Source organism: Falco cherrug, chromosome 2 (genome assembly GCF_023634085.1).
Source record: "Falco cherrug isolate bFalChe1 chromosome 2, bFalChe1.pri, whole genome shotgun sequence".
Taxonomy (NCBI): domain Eukaryota; kingdom Metazoa; phylum Chordata; class Aves; order Falconiformes; family Falconidae; genus Falco; species Falco cherrug.
In genome coordinates this window covers 74,166,331-74,192,415 of record NC_073698.1, presented here as the reverse complement: position 1 = coordinate 74,192,415, position 26,085 = coordinate 74,166,331, and the positions used below count along the sequence as shown (strand labels likewise).

General features: G+C 41.7%; 2 protein-coding genes and 1 long non-coding RNA gene across 16 annotated transcripts in view; 2 read left to right on the top strand and 1 right to left on the bottom strand.

Moving 5' to 3' along the window:
• Positions 1–4,720, top strand: part of P2RY8 (P2Y receptor family member 8) — a 36,781-nt gene extending 32,061 nt beyond the window's left edge. For all 8 annotated transcript variants that reach the window (XM_055702079.1, XM_055702078.1, XM_027804418.2 and 5 more), the window contains one exon: positions 247–4,720. In XM_055702079.1, the coding sequence (XP_055558054.1) occupies positions 315–1,388 (1,074 nt within the window). In that variant the 5' untranslated portion in view covers positions 247–314 and the 3' untranslated portion in view covers positions 1,389–4,720. The remainder of the gene's footprint in view (positions 1–246) is intronic.
• LOC114015682 (uncharacterized) lies at positions 4,103–15,132 on the bottom strand. 5 transcript variants are annotated; one of them, XR_003559733.2, is made up of 3 exons: positions 14,873–15,110; positions 11,520–13,806; positions 4,103–5,846 (listed from the first exon to the last, which is right to left on the bottom strand). It is a non-coding gene; the product is annotated as an uncharacterized LOC114015682 (long non-coding RNA). The 5 variants fall into 5 exon arrangements; XR_003559732.2 differs by lacking the exon at positions 4,103–5,846 and adding an exon at positions 9,332–11,184 and having other exon boundaries at positions 11,276–13,806; positions 14,873–15,112; XR_003559731.2 differs by lacking the exon at positions 4,103–5,846 and adding an exon at positions 9,332–11,184.
• A 189-nt stretch (positions 15,133–15,321) lies between these two features.
• ASMTL (acetylserotonin O-methyltransferase like) overlaps positions 15,322–26,085 on the top strand; it is a 31,365-nt gene continuing 20,601 nt past the window's right edge. For all 3 annotated transcript variants that reach the window (XM_055701610.1, XM_055701612.1, XM_055701611.1), the window contains exons 1-6: positions 15,322–15,481; positions 16,989–17,120; positions 18,869–18,916; positions 19,548–19,612; positions 21,629–21,690; positions 23,699–23,807. In XM_055701610.1, coding sequence (XP_055557585.1) covers positions 15,389–15,481; positions 16,989–17,120; positions 18,869–18,916; positions 19,548–19,612; positions 21,629–21,690; positions 23,699–23,807 — 509 coding nt within the window. In that variant the 5' untranslated portion in view covers positions 15,322–15,388. The remainder of the gene's footprint in view (positions 15,482–16,988; positions 17,121–18,868; positions 18,917–19,547; positions 19,613–21,628; positions 21,691–23,698; positions 23,808–26,085) is intronic.

Sequence of the window (26,085 nt, the reverse complement as noted above, 5' to 3'; positions counted from 1 at the left end):
CAAAAAATACCAGAAAGCCATTCAGCAGGGAAAAAGTAGCTGTTCAAAGCTAGGAAGAAGTGACATCAGTAAAACACTACCATGATTCGGAGGGAGGAGAAGAATTTTCAGAATTTTAATGGATTCAGTTCATTCAGAGATAATCTATCAAACTACATAGGGTTTTTTCTTAGTTTGTTTAATAGAATTATATTCTTAATTTCTGTTTTGACATACTGCTTTTCTGTCTTGACATTTGTCTTCCAGGTTTTTAAGCCAAGTGTCCATGATATGATCCAGCTGGCTTGTAGGAATCAACAACCCGCTTGTGAATAATGGGTAAAAACGGATCCCACCTGGATGCTGAAACACTGGCAATGCTCCAGAATAAAGCTATCTCCATCACCCTCCCAGTTGTGTATACACTGGTGGCTATGATCAGTATCCCTGGCAACTTGTTCTCCCTTTGGGTGCTCTGCTGGCACATCAAGCCCAAAACACCTTCTGTTATCTTCATGATCAACCTAAGCATCACGGATCTCATGCTGGCCAGCTGCTTTCCCTTCCAGATTTCTTATCACATCCAAAGCAATCACTGGAGCTTTGGCAAGACTCTTTGCAGCCTTGTGACTGTGATGTTCTACTCCAACATGTATTCTTCCATACTGACCATGACCTGTATCAGCATTGAGCGGTACATGGGTGTGGTACATCCCATGAAATTGATCAAGTGGAGAAGAAAAAGGTATGCCCTGGCTGCCTGCCTAGGTATGTGGATTTTCTTGCTACTAGCCTTCTACCCGCTAGAAAGCACAGATCTGACCTACGAAGTGAAAGAATTGGGGATTATAACCTGTTTTGACGTCCTCAAATGGGAAATGCTGCCCAACTTCGCAGCCTGGGTAGCCTTTCTCCTCACGCTATTTGTTGTGCTCTTCCTGATCCCTTTTGTTTTAACAGTTGGATGCTATATTGGCACCATTCGGAAGCTTATTCAGACATCAAACAGATATGGTAACAGGCAGAAGACTAGATCCATATACCTGGCGATGATAGTCCTTCTGGTGTTCATCACTTGCTTTGCTCCCAATAACTTTATCCTACTTGTGCATATGATCATCCGCCTATTTTACGGCAGGAGTTTGTACCCTGCCTACAAGCTCACCTTGTGCCTCAGTTGCCTCAACAACTGCATAGATCCCTTCATTTATTATTTTGCATCCAAAGAATTTTACCAGAAATTCATGCAAGTATTTCGCCCTAAGGTGCTGCTCAGTGACAGTTTGGAAACCAGAAGGGAAAGTTTATTCTCTGGCAGGACCATGTCAGCCAGGTCGATGTCAAGTGGACCGATGGATGGGTTAGAGGGAGTAAAGGTCTACTTGCAACGGCAGGAAAGTGTTTTTTAGCCTTTGATATCCCCAGAAGAAAGGCACCTCTGAGATCTGTGAGTCGACACAGAAAAAAATTATTTTTGAATGGCTTCCCTCAAAATACATTGCTCCAGTGACAGAACTTGAGCCATACTTATATTGTGCATCCTGCTTCAGTATTTTCTGGTAAGAAATGGAAGTATTAAAAGAACCGAGTTTACTCAAGACGGCACTGAAGCAAACCCAACACTGAGAATCAGGGGATGGCCTGAAATTAGTCCTACTGTGTAAAACCAAGGGATAAATTTTAAACAAAAATTACTTTCCAGTTGTATGATCTCTGTGTTTAACCAAAGGCTTGTGATTCTCAGTGAATGTGAAATATTACTGTAGGTGAATTAGACCGTACACTGAAATTTGATGTGGGGTAGGGGAGTTATTTTTCTAAGCAATGTGCTGGGGTTTGTGTTTGCGGGGTTTTTTTAATGTATTGCTTTCTCTCTTGTATTTCTATAAAAGAATGAGTAAAAATAGCTTGTCCATTTACCATTAATGCATAAAGTGTAGCCACTGTGAATTCACCACAACACTTACCCAACTGTTTATCAGAACCAAACCACACTAACCTTTGAAAAGGTTAGGTTGACTCATATTATTTATTTCAATTTTATACAGCAAAATATCTCATACAATGAAAGGAAAGACGGAACTAACAATGTTTGAGGCTACTTCAGCTGCTGAGTGGATTATGTTTTCATTTCTTGAAGTTATTAATTTCTCAGGAAAGGGGGGAGCGGTTGATTTAAGGAAACAGGTTTTCTCATATTGACCTACTACAGTAACAATGCTGCTGCGTGTACATGGTTGGTATCAACAAGCTATTTCCACCAATTCACTATGGGCTATACGCAGAAGCACCATCCCTCTTAGAAGATTATTTAACTTTATATAGTGCATGGACAGTGAGTTTATCTTCCTTACAGTGATGGTGTGGATTATTAATGAGATTTTCAGCTGGATAGATAAGAATTCAGCCACAGCCTGGAGTGCTTCTGTGCCAGCAGAAACCAGCTGAAAACACGTCCCTATGGCCAGATGTCAGAAACGTAACTTTTTTTCAAGAGGCAAACAGAAAGAAGAAGAAAATAATGAAAGCAAAGCTTGAGAATGGAAGATGTACCAAATACCTTGGAAACAGGCTATGGCAGGTTGAATGGGCAGTCCTGTGTTTGGGACTCATGTCTGAAATCTCCTTCTCCAGCTTGTTTGCGTATACTGGGGTCACATTTTAATTCTTCTCAGATCTCAACAACTGCTTGCATGCTTGGAAAGACAACTGCTACAGAATATGTGTTGGGGACAGACAAAGGCAAAGTTTTTCCTGTAGTTTTTATAGCTTTTTACCTACCTTTGGCCCTCATTGACAGCGAAGAGCCGAAACCCACCTGGCAGTGCCAGACAAGTTTCCCCTCACAAGCAAGACAAAGCTATAGGGGATGCTTTTGCTGCGCTGCAACTCCATCCAGCTCTGAGTAGGAGGCTGTCTTCAGTGCTGTGGATAGCTGGTTCCGATGCCACATGCTAGATTTATACTGATTTCTGAGCTCCTGTGCCTAAGGAAAAGGCAACATCTGGGGCCCTTAAAATCTGCCTTTTTTTCCCCTGTGTATGACATGATTAAACCACAATTTTCCACCACTAATAACCACAAATTTCTTCACAACAGAGGCTGGATAACCACAAAATCAGCTGTGAGATATCCCTATGTCTTATCTTCTGCTAATGTATCGTCAGTTATTGGAGCAGGATAAACATCAGTGGACCTGGTACTACCTTTCAAAAGACATCTGAAGTGCCTTGTGGCATTTCACAGTGTTAGTGTTAATTGATCTGCACATTTCTTGCCCACAAGGCCAACCTCAGTGACAGATATATAACTGGTCCAAACCTTCCCAGCAATTTGCCTGGAAGCTTCCCAGCACTACCAGTCTGTGTGCTGGGTGTATAAGGACAGCGAGATGGGCCTCCTACTTTAAATCGCCTCATGTGTGCTGGAAGAGAGAAGCCCACTGAATACATTCCTGTATGACTCCGAGGCTCTGAGCTCCTGCGTGAGCTCTAGCACATGCTCCAAAATGCCTGCTTGTGCCAGGACCTCCAAAGAAAGAGCAATGGCTCTTCCTAAACTGTCCCACATCTGTCAGGCAGCAATTTGGTTACTTATGTTTTGCAAACTTGTGTATTAATTTAGCAGTGCATGGTTTCACCTTGCTGTTCAAGTCCCTTCACCATCCACTTTCGCAGAATGCCAGCCAGCTTTCTCACTGTCAAAACTGCTAGCAGCATCTTGCTGGGGCAGAAATTTTTTCAGAGGTTATACTGTAATCCTTTTCCTTTTAGTATTTTTTTTAAAACATGCAAATATTTTTATAATGAAGACCATTACTTCTCCCAGTTCTAATGCAGATTTTCACTCTGCTTTATCTTGAACATGATCTTCAAGCACTTAGTGCCTCCAAAAAGGTGGTTGCAATATGTCTGAACTGTAACTGACACCAAAGAGAGTCAAAAGGGCAGAAACCTTGCACTTTGGACATCAACTGTTCTGTTTTGAAAAATACTGAATTCCTCCTTTTGCAAGAGAGAAAAGATGCTCACAACTGACTGAAAATGTTCTTCTCTCCCACCTCACACAGCTCTTCATAGCCCTCCATCCCTCTTCTGACATTGTCGAAAGAGGAACAGGAAGGATACCTCATTCAGGTACCTCTTCATGCCATTTTACTCACTAGCCTCTCGTTAGCTCAGATTAGGCAAAATTCCCATTTGGGTCAGTGGGATTTTTCCCTGAGAAAGGAATATAAAAATGAACCCAAACCCAGCATTCTTTGGAGTGCAATGGTGTATACTGTTACGTTTTGGAGGTTTATTTTAGAGAGGAGGAGAATAAATTATTTTTAAAAGTGGTCCAACATACTGTTCTTTGGCACTGGAAATGTGTCCTTCTGGGGCATGCTAAGGTAGCAAGACTTCTACCCTCCTTGGTCAGTGGGTGTAAGTTGACATACATGTATATATGTATAAATATATACACATAAATATAGATTGCCATTTGAAAGATTTCTGAGTTCATATCTATATTGCCTTTGGTTCAGGAAATATGGGCTCTGGGCAACATGCTTACTTGATGGCCTCTGTTAATTCAATTTTACTGAGAAGACATGAATGTATAGGCTTCTTTTTGGTTTGGGGCTTTGGGTTTTTTTGTGTTTTGTGGGAGTTTTTTAATTATTTTTTAGCAATTTAATCTATAAATGTGCTTGGACTTCCTTGTATATATAATAATAATTAAAAAAACATTAAAAGGACATGATTTAAGATTCCTTTCTTTGTTTGCACCTGCCACATCTGAGAAACTTCCAAGCTTAGAAGAGAGCAGGGAAAACAAGTAATGAAATAAAATGAATTAATTTCCCATGGTTATTGTGCTTTTTTATATTTCTGTAATGTTTTAAGTCTCTTATTTTTCCCATACATTCTGAAGACTGATTTTTTTTTGCTTTGCATACCTGTTCATTTTTCCTAGTTTTATATGTATCTTAGAAGCTGGTATTGGCATACCCCCATCGCACAAATTTTAGAAGCAGCAATACTTGAATGAGATGTTGGCTAACTTGGAACCCTTCTCCTTGCCCAATAGGTGCACCAAATACATATGTTTTTAAATTTCAATGCATTTCTGAAGGGGGCTGGCAATGAGGCCCCATGCCACCCCCAGCTAGGACCAGCCAGGGACATCAGGACAGCCCCAGCCCTGGGCATTGGGCAGCTCCCTGGGGATGGGTCATGGGCATCACAGGTGGGCCCAGCTTGGCAGAGCCCACGGCAGGCAGGGCTGTGGGGAGCTGGAGACCAGCCCTGCCGTGGCACTGCTGGGGCAGGGGCTGGCTACCTCTGACATGAGGTCTTGGGCTGTGGGCAGGGGAGGGGAGCAGGGACAGTCTTCCTTGATAAACATTCCCCAGATGGACTGTGATCCATTTGGGGTTCAGTGTCTGTTTGGCTACATCTGTGCTGATACATGAGAGGGAAAGAGATCATCCTGAAGCCACTCAACCATCTTTTGTCATTTTTTCCAGTTCAAAGTGTTTAAAATAACGTAAGGTCTACACTGATACTCATCAGAGTGGTGTTTCCTTAAGGAGATGTTGTTATATGTAAGAATATGTAAGTATATAAGGGTATATACTACATATGCAAAGGTGTGCGGGAAAACATGAATGTTTGAGGGTGAAATTCAGCACTGGAAAGTGTGAGGTAATACACATGGGGAAATCCAGTCATAGCTTTGTGTACCAAATGATGTTACTGAGCAGTGACCACTTTGAATCATAATACATAATGCCATGCATCATCTAGGTATTGTAGAAATCCATGGTTCACCCACACCTTGTTTACTTAGTGCACTTCTGGTCTCTTCATCACAGACAGGACCTACAAGAATTAGAAAAGGTCAAGAGAAGGGCATGTGGGATGAATCTAAAACCTTACAAGTTAAATAGTTTAGGAGTCTTCAGCTGAGGAGAGACAATGTGAGGTAGGTAGGAAAGAGGTCCACAAAACCCTCATTGAAGTGCAGAAGCTGGCTGGGATGAGTTTCACTGCCTTTGCCCAAGCAAGAACTAGGGAATAACATATTAAGAGAATGAAATCCGTGCTCAAAATGAGGAAAAGTTAGTATCTCTCCTCATAACACATAGTATAACTGGGGAACACCTTGCCAAGGTTGTTGTGGATGTACATATAACATGGGTCCACAGAGAGACTGGAAAAGCACCTGAAAAAGAAATCTGTTCTAGGTTACTAAATAGGCTATCACGACAGACTCAGGAAAACCCCTAAGATTAAAATGGTCAGAGGTTGGAGGAGGGGAAGTGACACTGCGATGGCCCTGTTCTTCCTTCTCTTGAAATGCCAGTGCTTGAGGCAGAACACTGTAAGGTAGGCAGCCCCTTGGCCCCGCTCTAGTCAGTCTCACGCCCCTGTTTAAGTCCTGCCAGAGCTGCCTGGAGCATGGCCTCTCCTACCCTGCCCGCTGGGGTGCCACCAGTGGGGGTTCAGCAGGGAGCTTTGCCTACTACTCTCTTGGAAGAGCCTATCCCAGAGCCAGGGAGGGAGCTGGGAGCCCCTGTCACTGAGCGCTGTTGGCAAGTCACAGTATCACAGGATGGCTGAGGTTGGAAGAGACCTCTGGAGGTCACCTTGTCCAACCACCCCTGATCAAGCAGTTCCTCATGTTCACTAAAGATGAACTTGGGTGTCACCCTTCAACAAACCCCTCCAGCTGCTGGTAACAGCTAACACATTTTGTTTCACAGCATAACATTATTAATTCAATCTCTAACATCTTTTCTCACCTCTGCTCTCATTTTTTCCATCACTCGACTCTCCTGAAAGCTGCTGCTGTTGGAGCTGACTAGCAGCAGACCTCACTGTCCTCTTGGGGCAGGGCCATTTGCAGTTGCTGGCTTTCTTTCAACTTCTCAGGCAGCAGCCCAGTCTACTCTTAAAAGCTGTCATAGCTACATTAGTGAAGAATATGATTCCCTGGAGTGCATTGTCACAAATACGCCAGCAAATACCCTCTAGCACCCCTTTGCTGAAAGAGTACGTAATAAAGTCTTTTTCAATAACCTGACAAGTTCCTCTAGAGAAGCTGATTTAAGATTCTGACAGGATCTTGTCCTGGCGATGTCCATGAGGAGAATCTTTATATCGGCAAAATTTTTTAGACGTATCTAAAGCTGCCGTTCTTTTAAGTACCCAAAATGAAAATTCTAATATAAAACAACTCTCACAAGAACAATTAGAATATAAGCCATGGCTATTGTATTTAATAACTAAATCCATCCTGAAAAAAAAAGAGGAACTTGTTATTGGAATTAATCTTGTGCTGTCTTTCCTCATTTACACTGCAGTTCATAGTATTAAAAGGATTTATTGAGAGCAAAATTTCAATCAGACTATTAGTCTTGATATATTTGGAGTAATTTCATTCTGGATTAAATTTCTGCAAGTAGGTGTTCCCTTGTCAAATCTATAAAAGGTAATGATAGAGTGCATAACAAAATAGAACGTAATGCTTGGTTGAGATACTCTTTTTTAAAGCTTGGGGGTTTCATTTGACAAAAAAACACTGCCTGCCTAAAGTCTGGACTCCTACTGAAGTCATGATCTTTCACTACTTCATTGTAAGTCTTACAACTTGTAGTATTTTTCCTTAAAAGTCTAAACAGCTGGAATATGTTATCAAATGAGGAGACTCTCAGGCGTCTTTAATTATAAAACAAGAAGTTCAGAGCTGCCAGACAGAATATCTTTCTAGCTTTTAGCATAAATAAATACCTCACCCCCCTGTTTGACTGTCTTGGCTCATGATGGTGTCTGCAGTCAGTCTTCTCCTTCTGCAGAAATTTTACGGCACTGGGACACTGAGCTTCTCCTCCTCCAGTTTCTGTGGCACTGCCCACATGACCTGGCTCTGGCATGTCACAGTTACTCACATGCAGAAATTAAAATGTGCATGTTGTCCTGCTGGGAGCTACCAAGGCTAATAGTCCTTTGAAGCTTTTCCCAGCATGTTCCACACCCTTAACTGATGTTGTTGGATACAGTGAGGTACCAGAAAAATAGGGAAGCATTTTGTCGAGTGCCTTGAATCTGAGGAAAAGTAAAGGTTTGGCTCCTCTACTGTATACCTGAGCAGCCTTGTCAAAGGAGAAAGGACAACAGACTTAAGGGAGATATAAACAGATTCAAGCTAGATATGGGAGAGGGGTTGAAGAAGTAACCTCTGTGGCAGCTCTGGGGAGAAATACAGTGCAAGTTTCAGAAAAGATCCAGAAAGTTAATCTCTGCAGGAGGCCATCTGTGTTTAAGAGAATGTCTGTAAATAGTTTTCTTCATAAACAGACAGTTTCATTTTAGAAACATGGAGCCCTCTCAGCACGAAAGCTGGAAGCAGTCACAAATCTGCAGGTCTCTGCTGTAAGGAAAGGAATGTGATTAACAGACAAGTAAACCGCTACCTAGATACAGAGCAAACATCTCACAGAGGGACTCAGATCTCTGGAAATGGGGGCTCACCAGGCACAAAAGCTGCACCTTATCTGATCAAAAGTAGATCGCAAGTGTTGCTTTTATTGCTTGGCAGCATTCATGTTAAATGCCTTCTCTGTTCCCAAACCCTATGTGATAGCTGCTTTGTCTGTTGGTTGCATTCAGACATCCAGACGTTTGTAGACTTCCATGTTACTACGGACCCACACTACAAAAGCAATGCTGGTATCACAGGACTGTTACCACCTTCTTCTTAACAACTCTCACCAGATTTTGCCATCTTCATGCTTGTAACAGCAGTTCGTTCATCTGATGTAGGCTCATGACCTAGGAAACAATATCCCTGGGGACCTCAGCAAACATTTAAATAAGCTGCAGGTCTTTCTCACCTCCCCAAACCCATATGACTCCAGAAAATAAAGGAAAATATTTAAGTTGAATGACTGGAAGCCTCTTCCCATCATTTTCCTCTACGAAGAATCTCTCCACATTCCCAATTAGAAACTCTTTATGGAGGTGCAATGGCTTTTTCTCCTTCAAAAAGTTTCAGCACTCCAACACTGATGGTTCATTTTCCCTGGTTCCTCATTATTGTCCACAGGCTGACATTTTTCTTTTCCCTATTTCACCTTGAATTCCATAGTATATGTAGAATTCATCAGTATCTCACCCCATTCTGATGACTAATGCAAACTACTCTGTATAGTCTCACCTAAAATATGCATATATTACAGCTTTTTTAACGAGGCAACTATTCCCACCTATTGCTGGTAAAAAGAAACCTCTAAAGGAGTACAAAAATAAGATAAAATACAACTGATAGATTTTCTTCAATTGATAAATCTGATCAGATTGAGAAGATAGAAGGCAAAAATAAAACCTTTAATCTGACAGTATTTCAGTTTTTATTTCGTATTCAGCAAAAGCTTTTTAGGTCACAGAGTGGAATTATTCCTGTTCTTACAACCATGCAGACTTACTGGATGGGCCTCAAGCTCTGTTACAAACATATGCTATCACCTATTAACGTGCTTATGAAGTCTCTTTATAGCTCTAATCTCTATGCAACTCTTTCCAAATATTGCTAGGCCTATTGACATTAATATTGGCTCTGATTGCCCCATATGTACACACATGCATGCATATCCTGTTACACTAAGTAATCCTTATACTTAAAATCAGTACTTCGAGTGCTTGTGGTGAGTGGTCTTTAGTCCTTAAAAGTTGCAGCTCTCTACAGTTATTTGAAAGTCAGCGAGCGTTCAAGTAGAAAAATTATGGGATGCACTGCCCTCTTGTGGAGATTTCGATAATGAAGATATTCTTAACAGCTCCACAAACGTTCTTGACCTTGGAGCATCGAGAGTCATTTTCTGGAAGAACTGGGATTCCAGCTGAGCCAATAAACCTTCCTTTCTTTGCATCTTACCTTCATTTTCCCTAACTTTATACCGTTGTCTTTGCAGTAATCATTATACTGTATCAGTAGAAGGAAGACTTGTTTTTCATATTTAGGCAAGTATATATTTGTATCTTACACCACGTATGTGTACATGTGTTTTATATGAATACGCACACATATATAGCATATGCACGTTGTGTATGTAAGATATACATTATGTACACACACACATTTTCTGAAAATATTTTATGAACTTGTTCATGTGTTTTTCAAATACAAACAGTTCAGAAACAGTAGTCTTTATAGTCTGATACAGTATTTTTCCCTAGAGGTTATGTAGGTGTTAGCAGGAGTGAGACAGGGGCAATGCTGACATGAGAGGTGGAACTACCCATGCAGCACAAGCCAGCCGTGTGACTTCCAGAGAGGCTTGGAGACTTGATATAATCCACTGCCCCTCAAACACGCAGATAACTAGGGGTGTTGTCAGCAGACACTTAGCCTCTTGTCCCAGCGAATACAAGGTTGTTAGGCATTGCCCTGTCTTCTCCTCTGAGGATGGTCGTTGGCCTCAAGCTAACAGCACAGAGAAAGCGAACCGCAGAGCAGAAGTTGCTTTCAGCAACAGACACTGGGCTGTGGCAACAGCTGGGAAAGACATCGCTGGAAGCATATCTTACTGTGATGCTGCTTCTGCATCATGTAAATTGGGTTGTGCTCGGAGCACACCATTTCATCCAGGAAAAGGCTATAGCACACATTTGATATCAGGTGGAAACTAGCAGGAAGGAAGCGTTCTTTTCTTTCCTCTGCCCTGTACTGCTGCTGTGGACCTGGCAGCTCATCCTCTCAGACAACACAGGGACAAAACCTGGCACTCCATGCTCCTCTCACTAAGATTTAGTTCTCTTCACAATGAGATCTTTTTTCAAGACTCTATGCTTCTCCATTTTGCAATACCTTCTGTGTGGCAGAGGCCAAAAGCAAAGCAGCTAGTCTGAATCCCTGACATCCTTTCTTTAATTGCTCTTGGAGGGAAGCTCTTTACACTATTTAAATATGCTGGCCAGAGATGCTTCACTGGGGCTTGGATAACGATCTCTGTTTTGCTAAAAGATGCTTTGTGAATGGCCACATTCTCCTCCTGGGCATTGCTACACCCCTGTTGGCTGTAGCTGCTGCTTCTTGTCCCATGAGATAGACATGGAGCTTCCTGAGAGATAGGCTGGCATTCCTCTGGTACTAGTTATACTGCACTCCCTCAGCAGTTGTGATGTTTCCTCCCAAGCAAGGCATAATGTCATTTGATAGCTGTGTGGGATAAACATATGCAAAAACATTTACAGGGATATTACACACCATACAGCTCATGTATTTAACTTAAAATCTTATTTATACTGACTTCCTGTGGTTTCCCCAAAATACTTCTGTAGGCTTGTAATACCACTCTACTTCAAATAGAAAGGAAATTCTGGGATGTGATCATGTAGACACACTGAGCTATTGCAGGCCTTCCAAGCTGGATAGAAGAGGAGGAGGGAGCATTTAGACCGGAGCTGAAGAAAACTGAATTGGTAAGGGTTCTTAAAAATGCATTATAGAACACAGAGCTAAACAATCAGAGGGGTGAAAGAAAACTAGGGTACCTGCTCTGAAAGCACTCCTCGAGTCTGTAAAAGTGGCTCTTGAAAGTCTTATGAGTTTCCAGTAAAACTGCAGCAGTACTCTGCAGGAAGCAATGACAAAATAATTTGAGGGTAAACAAGTACTTCTGTTTTATACACCTTGCAAGGATCTGAATTTACTAAAAAAATGTAGAATATCTCTTCATAACCCACAAATACAGAGGAACATGTAAAACAATCTTAAAAGATCAAGGAGATAGAGTGTAACATGAAGCAGGTAATTCTTTGCTCAGAAGACTGCTAGCTAAATACCAGTTGTACATAGGAAGATAAAAATAAAACATAGCACAGGTGATGTTAAATGACACAATGACGTTTTTAAAGAGAGGAGAGCTCTTGATGATTAGCTGGTGAAATAGAATCCATCTGTAAACCACTAATATTCTTTTCCCTATAGTAAAAGAAAAAAGAGATATTAATTACTTCATGAACTGTGCAGACACATTGAACAATGGCAAGGATTTCAATGGCAGAAAAAGGCTCCTTGAAAAATGTAAGTCTGAGCTCTTGGAGTTAATGTGGTTATCCTAGAAAAGCCCAGCTGCCTTGTGAAAGGTTAAACGTTCATCCTCTTCATAGCAGCATCCCTAGGATTCACTCTTCATAATGGAAACGCATTGCTCCTCAAACAAGCTGATCTTGTACTTGCACAGGTGAGTGCAAATAATACATCCAAGCTGAAACATGTACACTCATTGTGATATGCCTAAAAGTAGGTACAAGAATTTGATTAATCACAGTGTTCTTTACATGTTTGAAGGTATTACTGTGATGGCCATAGTGTAAAATGCATAGTCAAAAAAGCAGAGAAGTCCAGAAAAAAAAGTATTGAGGAAAAATCTCTGCAGTTCAGAGATCTAACTGCTATTTTGCTTTTGTCCAAAACACCTCAGATATTTGAAAATGTCAACAGTTTCATAACTAACCTTGGACAAGCTAATCTTTGACTAGCACAGCCAGCCCAGACAGACACTTTTCTGATAACTGCTGGTGTCATTGATCTTCACCTCGGTCAGCTCGGTGCAGCCTCACACTTGTTCTGCCTGACTCCTGCAAGGCTGCTGTGGAGCAGTTAATAATGATTACTTGTCCAACCTCTTCCAACTGTGGTAGCTTATGTGATGTGGTTTAGCTTTTCTCACAGGGTTCTTTAGTTTGACATTTTAGACCAGCACAAATAAGATAAATGTAAACGAAAGCATGTATTTCAACAGCTTCATGGTTTTGTCTTTTAAATAAACTAAATCACTCTTGTCACCTTAGTTTATCAGAATAGCAAACTTAGTAATTACCACTCCTTAAAAAATAATAATCAAAAAGCCACATCACATTTTCTTCACATAAAAATCTCCTTTTGTGATCTCCATTTTTGGACATTGTCTGAATTTTCATTGAAAAGAATCTATAGAGTTTCTATATATTTCTTTACTTATTTATTGTACCTTCAAAAAGTCTGTTGCACAAAGCAGAGGAGGACTATACAAGCAGAATTCAAAGGAGGCAAGTCATGCTTGTCTTACTCTTAATGGGATGCTGCATGTAAGAAAAATGAGTTATGTTGCACACATCTCTAGAGGATCTACAGATAACTAGAGACAGATCCATGTTCCTTTATTGCCTATCAAAACAAGCTGGCAGGAACAGAAGGTGTTCTGCCTCATCAAGCCTGTTCTTATATGTACAGATGCATTGGGTTGGAGTCAACTTCATTGCTTCGCTTCTGTGCCAGTGGAACTATACTGTAAGACTGAATAAAATGAGAAAAAAGAAGAAAATTAGGCCCATTGGTTTGAGATGGAAGACTTTGCATTACCATCTTACTCCTCTGGAGTGTCTGAAACTAGTTTATTGGGCTTGCTTCTATCCCAGACAAAGCAAGGCATAGTATAGAAAGATTACTCTGGATCAGAAGTGTGTCCCAAGATTAAGAAGCATCCATACAATTGCAATTTCCTTTTCTTTGGTTAGTATTGCAGTCACATTGATGATGTACACATATTAGGATTTACAATTATGCTAAATTTGCAGGCATCAGAGGTAGAGATGTAATATTTTTCCAAGTGGAGTAATTCCACACCTTTGTCCTATGTGTGCCAGGAAACACAGGCTGCTCTTTCTTGATGAGATCCTTGTCCTTTTATTCAGTTGAAAATTGTATTAGTACCATATGAAAGATGCTCTGGTTTCCACCTCTGTAGTATCTTTCAAACCTCCTTGTTTGCAAGTAGAAGTGCCACAGCTCACAGCCCTGAAAAAAAGAGCAGTGAGTTTGTTCTGACAAGCTCTGTGACAAGCACAATTCTTCTCTTGGTTTTACACAGCCTCTTCTTTCCTAGTAGGCTCTCCAGCTATCTCAGAACTGTTTTCAGTATTACGGATTTACAGAGGACAGCTGTCTACATTCACAGTTGTATTTAATCTAAGCATTCTAGTTCCATTTTCAATTCAGTATAATTTCTCTAGGTTCTTAGTATTTTTTAACTATTTGGGCAAAAATGAGCCTAAAGATAAATTTTCAGTTCTGCTCGCAACCTGCTGCCACACATAAAAAAAACTAATTTAAAAATATTAATGTGGATACTTTGGATGATGTAATAACCAGTGAGGTTATGGTAACAAAAGGCTGATCTCCACGGACCATGACAGGAGCAGGAGGTTCAGCCCAAGCAGCCCCGCAGGGGCAACAGAGCCCCCTACCCCAGCCCCTCCCGGTGCCACAGGAGCCTCACCTAAGGTCTGCTACCGGAGGGGTCCACACTGCTTGTGTACATATGGATGGATGGATGGATGGGTGGGTGGGTGAGTGGATGGATGGATGGATGGATAGATGGATGGATGTGTGTGTATTTCCCACTGACAGATTGTCACCCCAACCAGCCAGCAAGGGCAAAGGGAAGAGACCTTTGCTGCTGCTGTTTGTGTGAGCGCTGAGCGTGCCTGCCCGCATTGCTCTGTGCGGTTTGCCGTGCATCAACATATATGCATGCGGCTGCCTTGCTCCCTTGGGCTGCCAGGTTCGGCAGCCCCTGACACCATCCATGAGACATGTGGTCCTGGAGATGGATGACAAGAGACTCAGTTATTCAATGCATAGTACAATTTCAATGAATGAGTGATGTTTTTAATGGTAGAGTACATATTTTACTTTCTTACTAGCCAACTGAGAAAACACACGGCTTCGTGCTATTTTTAAGTCATTGGGAATAAATCTTGAGGTTTTACGCTGAACTTTTTCTGTTGGCTTAAAAGGCTAAATGGGGTACAGCTAGGATTTTTAAATGAAGGTAATAAAAATCAGATTATGTTAATAGTACCTCTGACGGAAAAAAAGGCACGATATCGCGCAACACTTCATTCAGCAATCCCGCGAGCGGGGCAGGCGGGTGCTACCCGCGGCTCCCAGGGCTGGCCCGCCCGGGCCGCCTCACTGTCTTCGTCGCGGCCGGCCGCAGGTACCGCACAGCCCGGTAACCACCGCGGGGCCCGCAGCTCCGAGCCAAGCCGAGCCAAGCCGCCCCACCCGCACGGCCGGCCGCGCCACCCTCCCGCCCGCCGGGCCCGCAGCCGCCGAGGCAGAGCCCCGGGGGCGGACGGACCGGCCGGCCCAACCCCGCTCTCCCCGCGGGGCCTGCGCAGCTCCCAGGGTGGCCCCGCCCCGGCCCCGGCCCCGGCCCCGGCCCCGGCCCCGGCCCCGCCCCGGCCCCGCCCCGGCCCCGCCCCGGCCCCGCCCCGGCCCCGCCCCGGCCCCGCCCCGCTGCCGTATAAGGCTGCCGCCGCCATCACCGGACCTTGGTGTGCGCGGAGCGGGGTGGGGGGAGGCGGCCGCCGCCATGGTGTTGAACCCGGTGCTGGGGAAGCTGGTCAGCAAGCGGGTGGTGCTGGCCAGCGCCTCGCCGCGCCGGCAGGAGATCCTCACCAACGTGGTGAGTGCGGGCCGGCCGCCTCGCCGGGGCGGGCGGTGCTGCCCTCGGGCCCCCGCCGGGCCGGGCCTGCGGGGCCCGCCGCCTGCCGGCCCTGGCGGCACCGGGACTGCGGGCACCAGCCCCGGCCGTGCCTCCCGCCGCGGCGGGGCTTGTTATGCTTGAGGCGATGGCGGCGGCGCGGCCGGGCTTCCCCGCGGCCCTGCCCGCCTGGGCGGCGGCGTTCGGGGCCGCCGAGCGGCGGGGGCGGCGCTGCCCCCCGAGCTGCGCCCCGCTCACGCCTGGGGGTTTCGGGCCCAGTTGTCGGTCCGGTGCCCTCCGTGAACAAGTGCGTGTGCGCCGGCTCTGTGTGCCGTCAGGGTAACGTGAGAGCGGACCGAAGTGCTCTGCTGAGGGGCGGTGGTGTAAGCAAGCAAATAAAAGACTTGCTTAGGCTGAAAAGTGCTGGCATAATTACTTCTGGCATATAATAGAGAAGTTTGAAAGTCCTTACAATGGGCTGAAGTAATTAAAAACGTATTTCTGTTGCCTTTACTTCTGATACTTACTACTGAAACCTCTGAAAATTTGGCTTGGGCTTCTGGAACTTAAGAAAACTTCACGGGATCGGTATTATAACCGGGGGGGGGGGGAGGGAATGAAGTGGCTGTCCCCTTTCTGTAGGGCGCCTGGGGGGGGGCAAGGGTGGCTGTAGCCCATCACTCCCACCGCCCAGCCCTGGGAGCAACATGCCAATCTCACTGGGCTGGCAGCAGCGAGGCTGCTGAATGGCACTCCGGTATTATAATGCATCTAATTTGGGTTGCTTAGTGTTATTATTCTTCATGGGAGAAGCTGAACTTAAGTGGGAAGAAGTATATTCCTTTCAAAATACTGATCTGTGGAGAAGAACCAATGTTCAAGCATGCACCAAGTTACTAGAAACATGGTGTTCCCACTGGGTGTAGTGAAGTTACGGGTATAACCTGGAGTCAAGAGGCAGGAAGAATAAGGGTTTTCTTGACAAAACTGTACAGGAGCTGGCTTTTCTTGTGTGCTATTTATCACATGTATAATGACAAAGTGTGGGTAGTAAAGCTCCTGTAAGAATGTGTGGAAGATTCTGTGGTACTAGTGTGCAAGTAAAGTGCTGTGGATGGATTCAATAAAAAAAAAAAATCCAGTAGGGAATAGTCTGTTTATGAAGTGCGTTAATTTCATACTGTTAGATTCTTATAGAAGAATGGTGAAATTACTAATGCAATTAGGTTCTAATAAATAAGGGTAAAATCAAGGAAGCACACCAGTTTAAAAGTTCTTTCTGACTGGGGTTTTTGTTTTGAACTGCTTGCAAATGATAGGTATGCACCAAACGCTGTAATAGAAGCATTGTTGTTTTCCCCTATGTGTTTGGGGGGAGGGGTATAGAAGTGGAAAGAGCAAAAATCGTATTTGTCATTTCCTTGATACGTCTTGGGAGCCACCTTTAATAATGAGATCAGATTGACTGCATTGTTTTCCTTTCTTACAGGGCTTGCGGTTTGAGGTGGTTCCATCCTGGTTTAAGGAGACACTTGAAAAGTCATCTTTTGCAGCCCCTTATGAGTACGCTGTGGAAACAGCAAAACAGAAAGCTCTTGAAGTAGCAAACAGAATGCATGTAGTAAGTTACCAGCTATTTCAGCAATGAGTCGTGTGAGTTACTGTGACTTAATTTGCATGTACTTCTTAGGTGGTCTCTGAGTGCATTTTCCCACTGAAGGCAAATGGATGTTTTTCTGCCATGTGTGAAAGAGCTTCCCAAAATTAACTCACCTAATCAAAAGAAGGTCATGTGCCTGCAGTTCAGGTTTTCCACAAATAGAAGTGCCCTGCATCTCTTGTCAGAAGAATACCTGCTCTCACTTGGGATATATACTTGGTAGTTCCTTTTAGCAGTCGAGTGTGTGGCTGAGCAGCTCTTCATTCCAGGTATTTGTTGGCTGTGGAGACAGGCTCTATGGAAGAACACATGATGTGCATTCCAGTATTTTGCTATAGCTTTCACTGAACAGTTGTGACCAGAGAATAGTTCAGAATTTGTGAGTATAGAGGTGCAGGAGGAAAGGACAAAGAAGACAAAGTCTGTTTTAAAGCATTCTGGACAAAGAAACAGGCAAATTTCATTTGAAGAAGGGAGAAGGTGATGTCAAGGCATCTGTTTTGTATCCCAGATATTACCAAAATCAGTGATACAACTTACACTCTCAGTGGCATATTTGACTTCTGCCTTTGGCTGTGATCACTGTGTTTGAGCATGTAAGGCTGTTCTCTACCAGAATCTATTTCGATGTCTAGCTGATTAGATCCCACAAAATGTACCATAATAATTCCTTAATAATATAGCTCTGAAAGAGAGGAGTGTGTTTGTTGAATCTGTACTGCTGACAAAAGGAATGTTGAACACTTTAAACGAGCAATGTTGCCAGATGTCACTGTTCTTCAAAGCAAATATTGCATGATCTCCAATGTAAATCGTTATCCAGGTTTCTGTCATCTTCTTTTCAGAGAGTGGTAGAACATTGGGAGAGTGGATTTTAAATGCAGCCTTGCTAACTGATTTAGATTAGGCTTTCCTTCCAAAACACTATACTGGCAATAATGCTACTTATGTGGATTTCAAAATGCTTCTTCATACAGGAATTTTTTAAATGATGTCTGGCATTAGTTTTACTATTTAAAGCACATCAGCAGCCTTTCTACAGAAGAATCACCTCCCTACAGACTTTTTATTATAATGATCACAGTTACAGACAAGTTTCCAGCCTTGCTGTGTTAAATAATAACTTATGTACCTTATAACATGCAAGTAAATCAAAACTCAGCTGTGAAGACAGATACTTAGTTTAAAGCTAAGAAAAGGCTACAAGGAATCTTTATATACCCATACTTCTCAATCCCCCAAAATGGGCTGTATGTGTTCCCTTTTGAGAGAGATAAGCAAAGTATAGGTAAAGAAAGGTGTGTGTTTTCAGCAAAACTTGGCTTAAAAAAATGATCCTAGAGGGCTGTGTTCCCTGGCTTTCATACACTGGGTGCTTCCTTTAAAGGAATTTTGTCTGCCACCTTGAAGACCGCATTTACTTTTGAGAAATCAGTTCTTTCCTGGATGTATTTGTTAATCAGAAACATACTTGGGGAAAAATTGTGACCTGAGAATAGTCTGCCCAGGCTTCCTGTTTTCCTTTTATGAGGATATAAATAATTACTACTTTGTACCCAGTGCAAAAGGAGCAGCACTGTCTTGTTTTCAGGTCCGTGTAGAACCCTGGCTGTAAACCAGTGAACTTACATTTTCTTACCTTAAGTTTTAAAAGGTTTTGTTCTTTCTAGCTCTTTTGAGAAATACCTTTTTTCGTTATGCCTTTACAGAAACACCTGCGAACACCTGATGTTGTCATAGGAGCAGACACTATTGTGGTAAGAAGGCTTCTCTGGTTTAGCATTGTTTTAGTTTATGGCAAGTGTAGAAAATACTTGAATCTTTAGGTTAAAGTTACAGTTTGAAAGCTGTCTTCACTGAGAAGTTATATCTGCAATATGATGTGCCTTTTGGGATTTATAGGTGTGGGTTGTAGGGTTTTTTACCCCAACAAGGCAATTTTTGGTATCTTGAGTGCTAGAAGCCTTGCTGGTTTTGTGGAGATGCTAGTATTGAGTAAGTATTGCTTTGGATTCTCTAGTATGTAATGGAAATGCTGTTCTCGGGCAACTGTTGATTGGCAGGAACTCATATCATGTGAACCACTCAATGTTGTGCCTTGTAGTGGGCATAACTTTATACCTGTCGCCTCCGCAGAGACAGTGAACAATTAAGGACAGAAGCAGAATTACCCTTTTGTTTGAGAGTTGCAGCCACTGGAGGGTGGAGTGTTGCACTTGCCTGCTTTACACAAAATTACCTGTTCTACTAAAGTATCTGTGCTTCTTGTTCTACTCTGTAGACTCATGTTTGAAGCCCTGGCTGAAATCATGGGTTAAATGTCATGTCTGACCTCTGTTTCTGAAAAGTAACAGAAAGCAGCACACTCACTCTGTCTTTTTGCTTTAGACTGTGGATGAGCAGATCCTAGAGAAACCAGTTGATAAGCAAGATGCATATAGGATGCTGTCAAGGTCTGTATTTTTAAGTAAGATTCCAAATGTGTGTATTAAGCCGTTTTAAAAGGAGCTGTACAGATTCCTTTACATGTATGAAGAACTCTGGACACAACTTTTTCAATCCATTTTAAATAGTGTAAGCTAGTTCTGCCACTGAAGGAGTTAAACCTGCTTTTATGTTACCCACAGCTGCTTGCTCCTGCCCAGTCACCTTAGGAAGCTGATGAGGGACATAACGAACCATTTTGTTTTCACTTGGATTAGTTTTCAGAGTAATTTATCACAAGGCTGTATGTATGCTTCAGTGGGTACAGGATGGGGAGATACGGAGAGAAACCGTGATAGGAAAGAGGACAGAACCATCATAGAAGTGGTTTGAGGCTTGACATTTAATTGAAGAATATTGCATTTGCAAGAAAGTACACTGTGATATGTGTCCATGGACAATTGCTTTAAATTCCATAGTTTAACTGAGGAGGAAAAATCTACTTCCATCAGTGTTCTCCATGGATGGTAGGCTGGTGTTTTTTGAGGCGTCTGGGTTTTTCCTAAAGGATAATTTTTCCTACAGTGTTATCTTGTGGCAATTTCTTTTTTTTTTAAGAAACACCAACTAAATAACTCTAGTCACCTCCTTTCTGAAGAATGAGCTGTGGTGAATCCTGTAGTCGCCCCTCTGTTTTATGGGCGGAGTACAGAAAAGGTGCACTGCTTGTTTCACCAGTTTGTTGTAACTCTGGCATCTCCTAAAGAGAGAATACAAGTGGCTTGGTAGTTTTTGGAGTTTTGCTCTGTAAGTCTATTTTAGATAATTTAATTTTTTAATTTATGGCTTAAGCTGAATTTTTGATCCTTTGTGGCATGTTACTAACTTAAAATTAGTAGTCTTAAAAAATAAAAAGAATTGATAGCTGCCTGTGTTAGTAGGAGATTCCCAAAGGAGTGAGCCTGGCAAGAGCTTTCTCATAACTGTTTACTTGAAATCATGCCAAGTTCAGGTAGTTCAAAAATAGTCCTATAAAAAAAGCTTAGTCTACTTCTCACACATGCAAATGTTTTGGGGTTTGTTTTTTGTTTAAGTTCAGTCTCTTAGTCATGGATATGAGATGCACTAAAAATTTAGGTTTTAGGACTCCTCTTAATTTTGCTCTGTATGAGCAGGAAAGAAATGCAGACAAGATATTTATTTGCCTATGTATCCAAGGTGTCCGATTAAAATTTTCATTCACTGTTTCATCTTACAATTAATTATGTGGAATCTTGTGGGGGATAGTAAGAGTGTGAGATGCTTCTGATCACATCAAATAATAGCCTGGCTAATCTTTAGGAGGCTAGTCCTTAGTTAGTCTCTTCATACGTTCAAGTTTTCATATTATTTATTGCACTTTGTCGTATACACGTTAAATTACTAACTTTAAAGCCCTCAAATTTAATCGGCCACAGTGTGGCGGTCTGGAGCCAGTAGACGAGGGAGCACATGGGTCTGGGGTAAGAGGAATAGAGGCGCTCTTCCTCTGTTCTGCATCTGTTACCTGACCCTGGCTTGCTGTGGGATCCCTGGGGGCCAGTCTGGATGAAATGAGTATGTAACCTTTAGTTGCCTATGACTCGTTTAGTCTTAAGTTGCATCACCGAGCTATTTATTGCCAGCTTTCAGTGAAGATGCCTGTAATGGTAGTGTTTATGCCATTTGTTTTTTCCTTATGCATTTGAAACAGTCACTTCTCCCTATGTACAGTAAAGAAGCTGATACCATGGACTGCTTTTTCAGATTGTGGACACTGGTACAAATGGGACTTTTGGAGACTTGATTGAATTTCTTGATAATATTTGTTTGTTTTGCCAATGTCTTTTCATCTATTTTGAAATAAAAAATTAAAATAAAATGTATTTATTTAGGATATGTGTCAGAGCCATCAAGTGATGTATTAATGGCCTGTTTCTCAGGCTGTAGTAACGTAATCATGTAGAACATTTTTGCACATCACAGATTTCATAAAACTGTAGCTTAATGCACCTTTTCCCTGACAGGTTGAATGGGAAAGAGCACAGCGTTTTCACAGGAGTGGCTATTATACATTGCAGCAGTAAAGGTATATGTATCTTTTTATTAAAACTCAGCGTTTGCATTTAAAATTGTGCTCAATAAGGACTAGTGCAAGTGAAGAAACAGGATGGAATTGTTTCATATACAGTCTCAGTTGGCTTCCTACTCAAGATGAGGATTACCTTGTCAATATATAAATTAAAAACTCCCCACAAAAGTCAACCTTCTTACTGTGTTCATTTGTCACACAGGAAGGAGGATGACAAAATACAACAGACTTTAGAAATACTGTCTCAGAAAGCTACAGGACTAATTAAAAGACCTGTGTAAAGTGTGGGAATAGTTTAAATGACATCCAAGTAAGGCACTACAAACTGGAACTGAGCAGAATCTGATCCATATTAACTTTATTTCTGTGTTCTTTTTACACTAGCTGATGAATATAATCAGTTACTTTATCTGTAGTTGCTTTGTTTTTCAGTAAGGGAAGCTTTAGAGCCCATTTTTAGGGGGCAAGTAAAGTAATGGCTTAATGCCTCAGGCTGTTAACAGGCTGTAGGGAGCAACACATCAATTTCTTTATTAGATAATTTATGTAGTAAACAAGTGATTTTTATGAGAACTGTACTAATGTAATTTGAAGAGTTTGGTTTGAGTGACTGCCTTTGATAATTATGCCAATATTCTTTTAGTGGAACTTTTGCAAGGATCACTTCTCTGAAATGTCACTGGACATAGTCTTTGTGTATCTACAGCTTTTAATCTTTGCTGGAATGATTGCTTGTAACAGAAATAGTCAAGTGATCCAGTACCCTTACTCATATGCTACTACAGTAGAAAGACCTGCTGCAAAAGAAATAAAACATGTCATCAAGGGGTTCCTGTGAGCAATATAGCAAGAATAATTATGCCTTTAACTGTTTAGGAAGAAAGTGAAAGTACACATAACTGTAGTACTGATGCTATGACAGCACATCTCACTTGAAGCTTACATCATATTCAGATGGACAAAAATACCATAAGTCTGCATATTCCCCAAGAGTTTTCTAGAATGCATTTTTAGTTTTAGTTTATAATTATAATGCTGCCGTTAAGTACAGCATGTATGTTACAGATGGAATTTTCATCATCAGTTGATTGTTTTTTTATCAATACTGAAAGACATAGAAATCTGTCTTTATTTTAATATTTTTTTACATCTGGGATGTTAAATGTTTTTTCAATACTAACACCATTAACAATTGGTTATTCTTCTTCCTTTGGTCTGTACTGTGGATCCTTCTTAGTCCTCCTCAAGAATTTCCACTGCTGTCAGAACAGCGGTAACAGGAGATGGGTATTTATAGAAAAGAATAGAGAGAACAAATACTCAGTGATGTGCACACTCACTTTTGCAAGGCAGCTTCCTTTTGAATGTGTTTTGGAAAAGTCTCTGTATACAATGATACCAGATTCACAGTTGTCTACATGCAGCAGGGTCCAGGCAGTGTAGCACTACATTGCACCTCTGGCCTTCACTCAACCACTTCTAGATACGGAAGTCTGAAATCTTATTTCTTTAAAGATATATGAAAATGACACTGATTACTGATAGGACTGCTGGATGCCTGAGTCTGCGGTGCAGATGCAGCTGTACATTCACAGTCAAGCATGTAATAGCTATGTGTTGTACTATGATGTATTAAGAGTTCTTTGACAACAGTTATAAAGTCAGAAGTATGTTTGTAGCTTTCTTTGTACTCAGTGCTGGATGTGTATGCTAACAGCCCATAAATAGCTCTGCATAAGCATCATTAATGTAAGAGTGCATCCCACACAGGGAGAGCAATCTGTTGCCCCCAAAAGAGGACTGCAGAGGTTGACAATGCAAGCTTTTACTTTTCTGGGGAACTTAGAGTCCACTATCCCTGAAGAGCTTTGTTAGTAGTTTCATACATCTGTGTAGTATCTTTAATTTTTTGCGCAAAAATGTCAATTGAGTATGAAATGAAACTTGATGTTATGCTCTCTAAACTACAACTTCTGTTTCTGATAAGTTTTCTTCCTTTCTGTAGGTAATCAGCTAGAGACAGAAGTCACTGATTTCTATGAAGAGACTAAAGTAAAATTTTCTGACCTATCTGAAGAGCTCTTATGGGAGTACATCCATAGCGGGGAGCCAATGTGAGTAAGACCCTGAAGCATCACACAGTATTTGAGAATAGGCCTTAGGGTATGTTATTAGCCACCAGCATAGGACATTTTGTCCTGTGTTCTGTGAAATTTTGCTGTGTATATATGATAAATGATAGCACGGGTGATGCAAGGTGGGTATTCTGTTCTTATTGTCTGGAGGTATCATTCCTCCAGGGAAAGTAAGTTACGTTTTTAGTATGCTTGCAAATTTGAAAAGTGAAGACTGTTGAAATACTCTGGATTAGAGCAAGCACTCATGCAATATACAATTACCTCTCTGTTAACAAAAGCATTCAGGGAGCTTGGATACCTGGACAATGGATAGTTCTCATTTTAAAACAGGTGAACAGAGCTAGTATTCGATAAGAGTGTTGGAGAACTTTATTGAAAGAAGCTAGAACTTGGTTTATTTAGTTTATCAAAATAGCACTGCTGTGATGCAGGAAACACCAACTTAATTTTCACTTATTCTTGTGGCCAGCTTATGTGTTCCCGTACCATAATTGCCTCTTAGCTTGTGTGTTTCTGCTGCCTTTGTAATGTACTAGTTGCTTAGACAACATTGATTCCACAGAAGAAATAGGATGAGAACAGAATGCCTAACTATTGCTGAGATAAAGCTGACTAGATTGTCTAAAAAAGGAAAAAAAAATTACTTATTTGGAGACCAGGGAATGTTTGTGACTGTACAGAATTTGCCTTTCCTTTGTGTTAGCTGAAGCTTGATGAGGGCAAATAAGGCCATAGTTAGCACTATGGACTGCCTGTCTGGTGATTTGAGGTGAACTTTTCTGTAACTTCAATTCAGGCTGTGTAAGAGTATCAGTTGTGTTCTTTAAACTCATTTGTGCCATAAAACAATACAGTCATGTTGTACTGAGAAAAGAGGAATCAGTGTGGACTTTGTATTTAAGTGCTTATGTGTAAGTGAGGCATACTTTCTGAATATGTAAGGTTCCCAGCCTGTTGAAGAGATTGAAGCAAAATTGAATTTTGCAGGGAAGAATGTTTTGGCAAGACTATAGTTTGCAACAGAAATTCCTAGTTAGTTTTTTGGAAGGTGATCTTTAGTATGTAGCTGATCACAAAGTTGCATTTTGAAGGAGAAATGACCATGAGTTTTCAGGAAGAGTCACAGGCTGAAAAAATATTTTTAAATATTCTGATTATTTCCTCTGGAAGAAAATATGCTTTAGCAGTGCTGCAGCAAAATGGCTTATGAGCAGTGCTGAGTAATTCTGTTCATTTTGCTAAACAGTGTGTGACAGCAAGGGTGTCTCAGGGACTAAAGGTTCAGAGAATGTATTTCATTACTCTCTGGAGCAGAAATCAATCAACATTCATGTAATCAAGAGGGTAGGAAGCATTTGCACTAGCCTTGCAAAGGAACTACTAAATATATTGTCCTATAAATTCTGCAAAACAGTAAGGAAAACTCTGATGGGTTTTGGTTTTGGTTGGTTGTTTATTTGTTCTGTCCTCTGTGGCCACTCATACTGGTTACACATTTTTGTGCATACAGATTTTTCTAAACACTACTGCAGTTCAAGTGACCATTTGGGGTTTTTTGATGGCAACTTAATTTTGTGAAATCATATGGGACTTAGTCATCACATGAAAAATTAACAAAAAATTGACCATCTTGAGGATTGGATTGAGTTATTTTTATAGCAAGGACAAAATTGGCATATGGTATTTTAAAAGTCAGGCACTGGTGACACAGGGACTAATTCTAAAACTATATAGGTGACTTAAAGTATGAATAAGGGAAGAGGGAAAAGCACTATCTCAAGGTAGGCTGTGATAAGGTATTATAAAAACCCTCAAAAAATTCTGGCTGTGGAAAGATGGCCTTCTCCTTTCTGTTTTATTCTTGTCCCTTCTTCCAACCAGGGGTTTTCTGCCTGCTGGCAGGGTCTCTTTCTTCTTTTCTGGCCCTCTGTAGAAAGAGGGCTGGACCACAGCGATCTGAAGTGTTTGGGGCTTGTGTAATGAGTAGATGTAATTTCTGCAAGCCTCTTTGACCCAGCTTTTTATTTTGCAATCTCCCTTGTGAACAACTTCATCTGTTCCTGCTCACAACTTCCAGTCTGAAGATCCTCTGTGTTTTTTGTTAGCCTTGCTCTGAATGGTGGCAATGAAACCAAAGGACCCTACTGCACTCTGGGAAAGAGGTGATTACAGAGGCTGGAGCTCTACAGTTTCAGACTTAACTATGAAGTAATAAAATGTAGAACGTAAACATCTAACTTTCTTCCCTTGTATG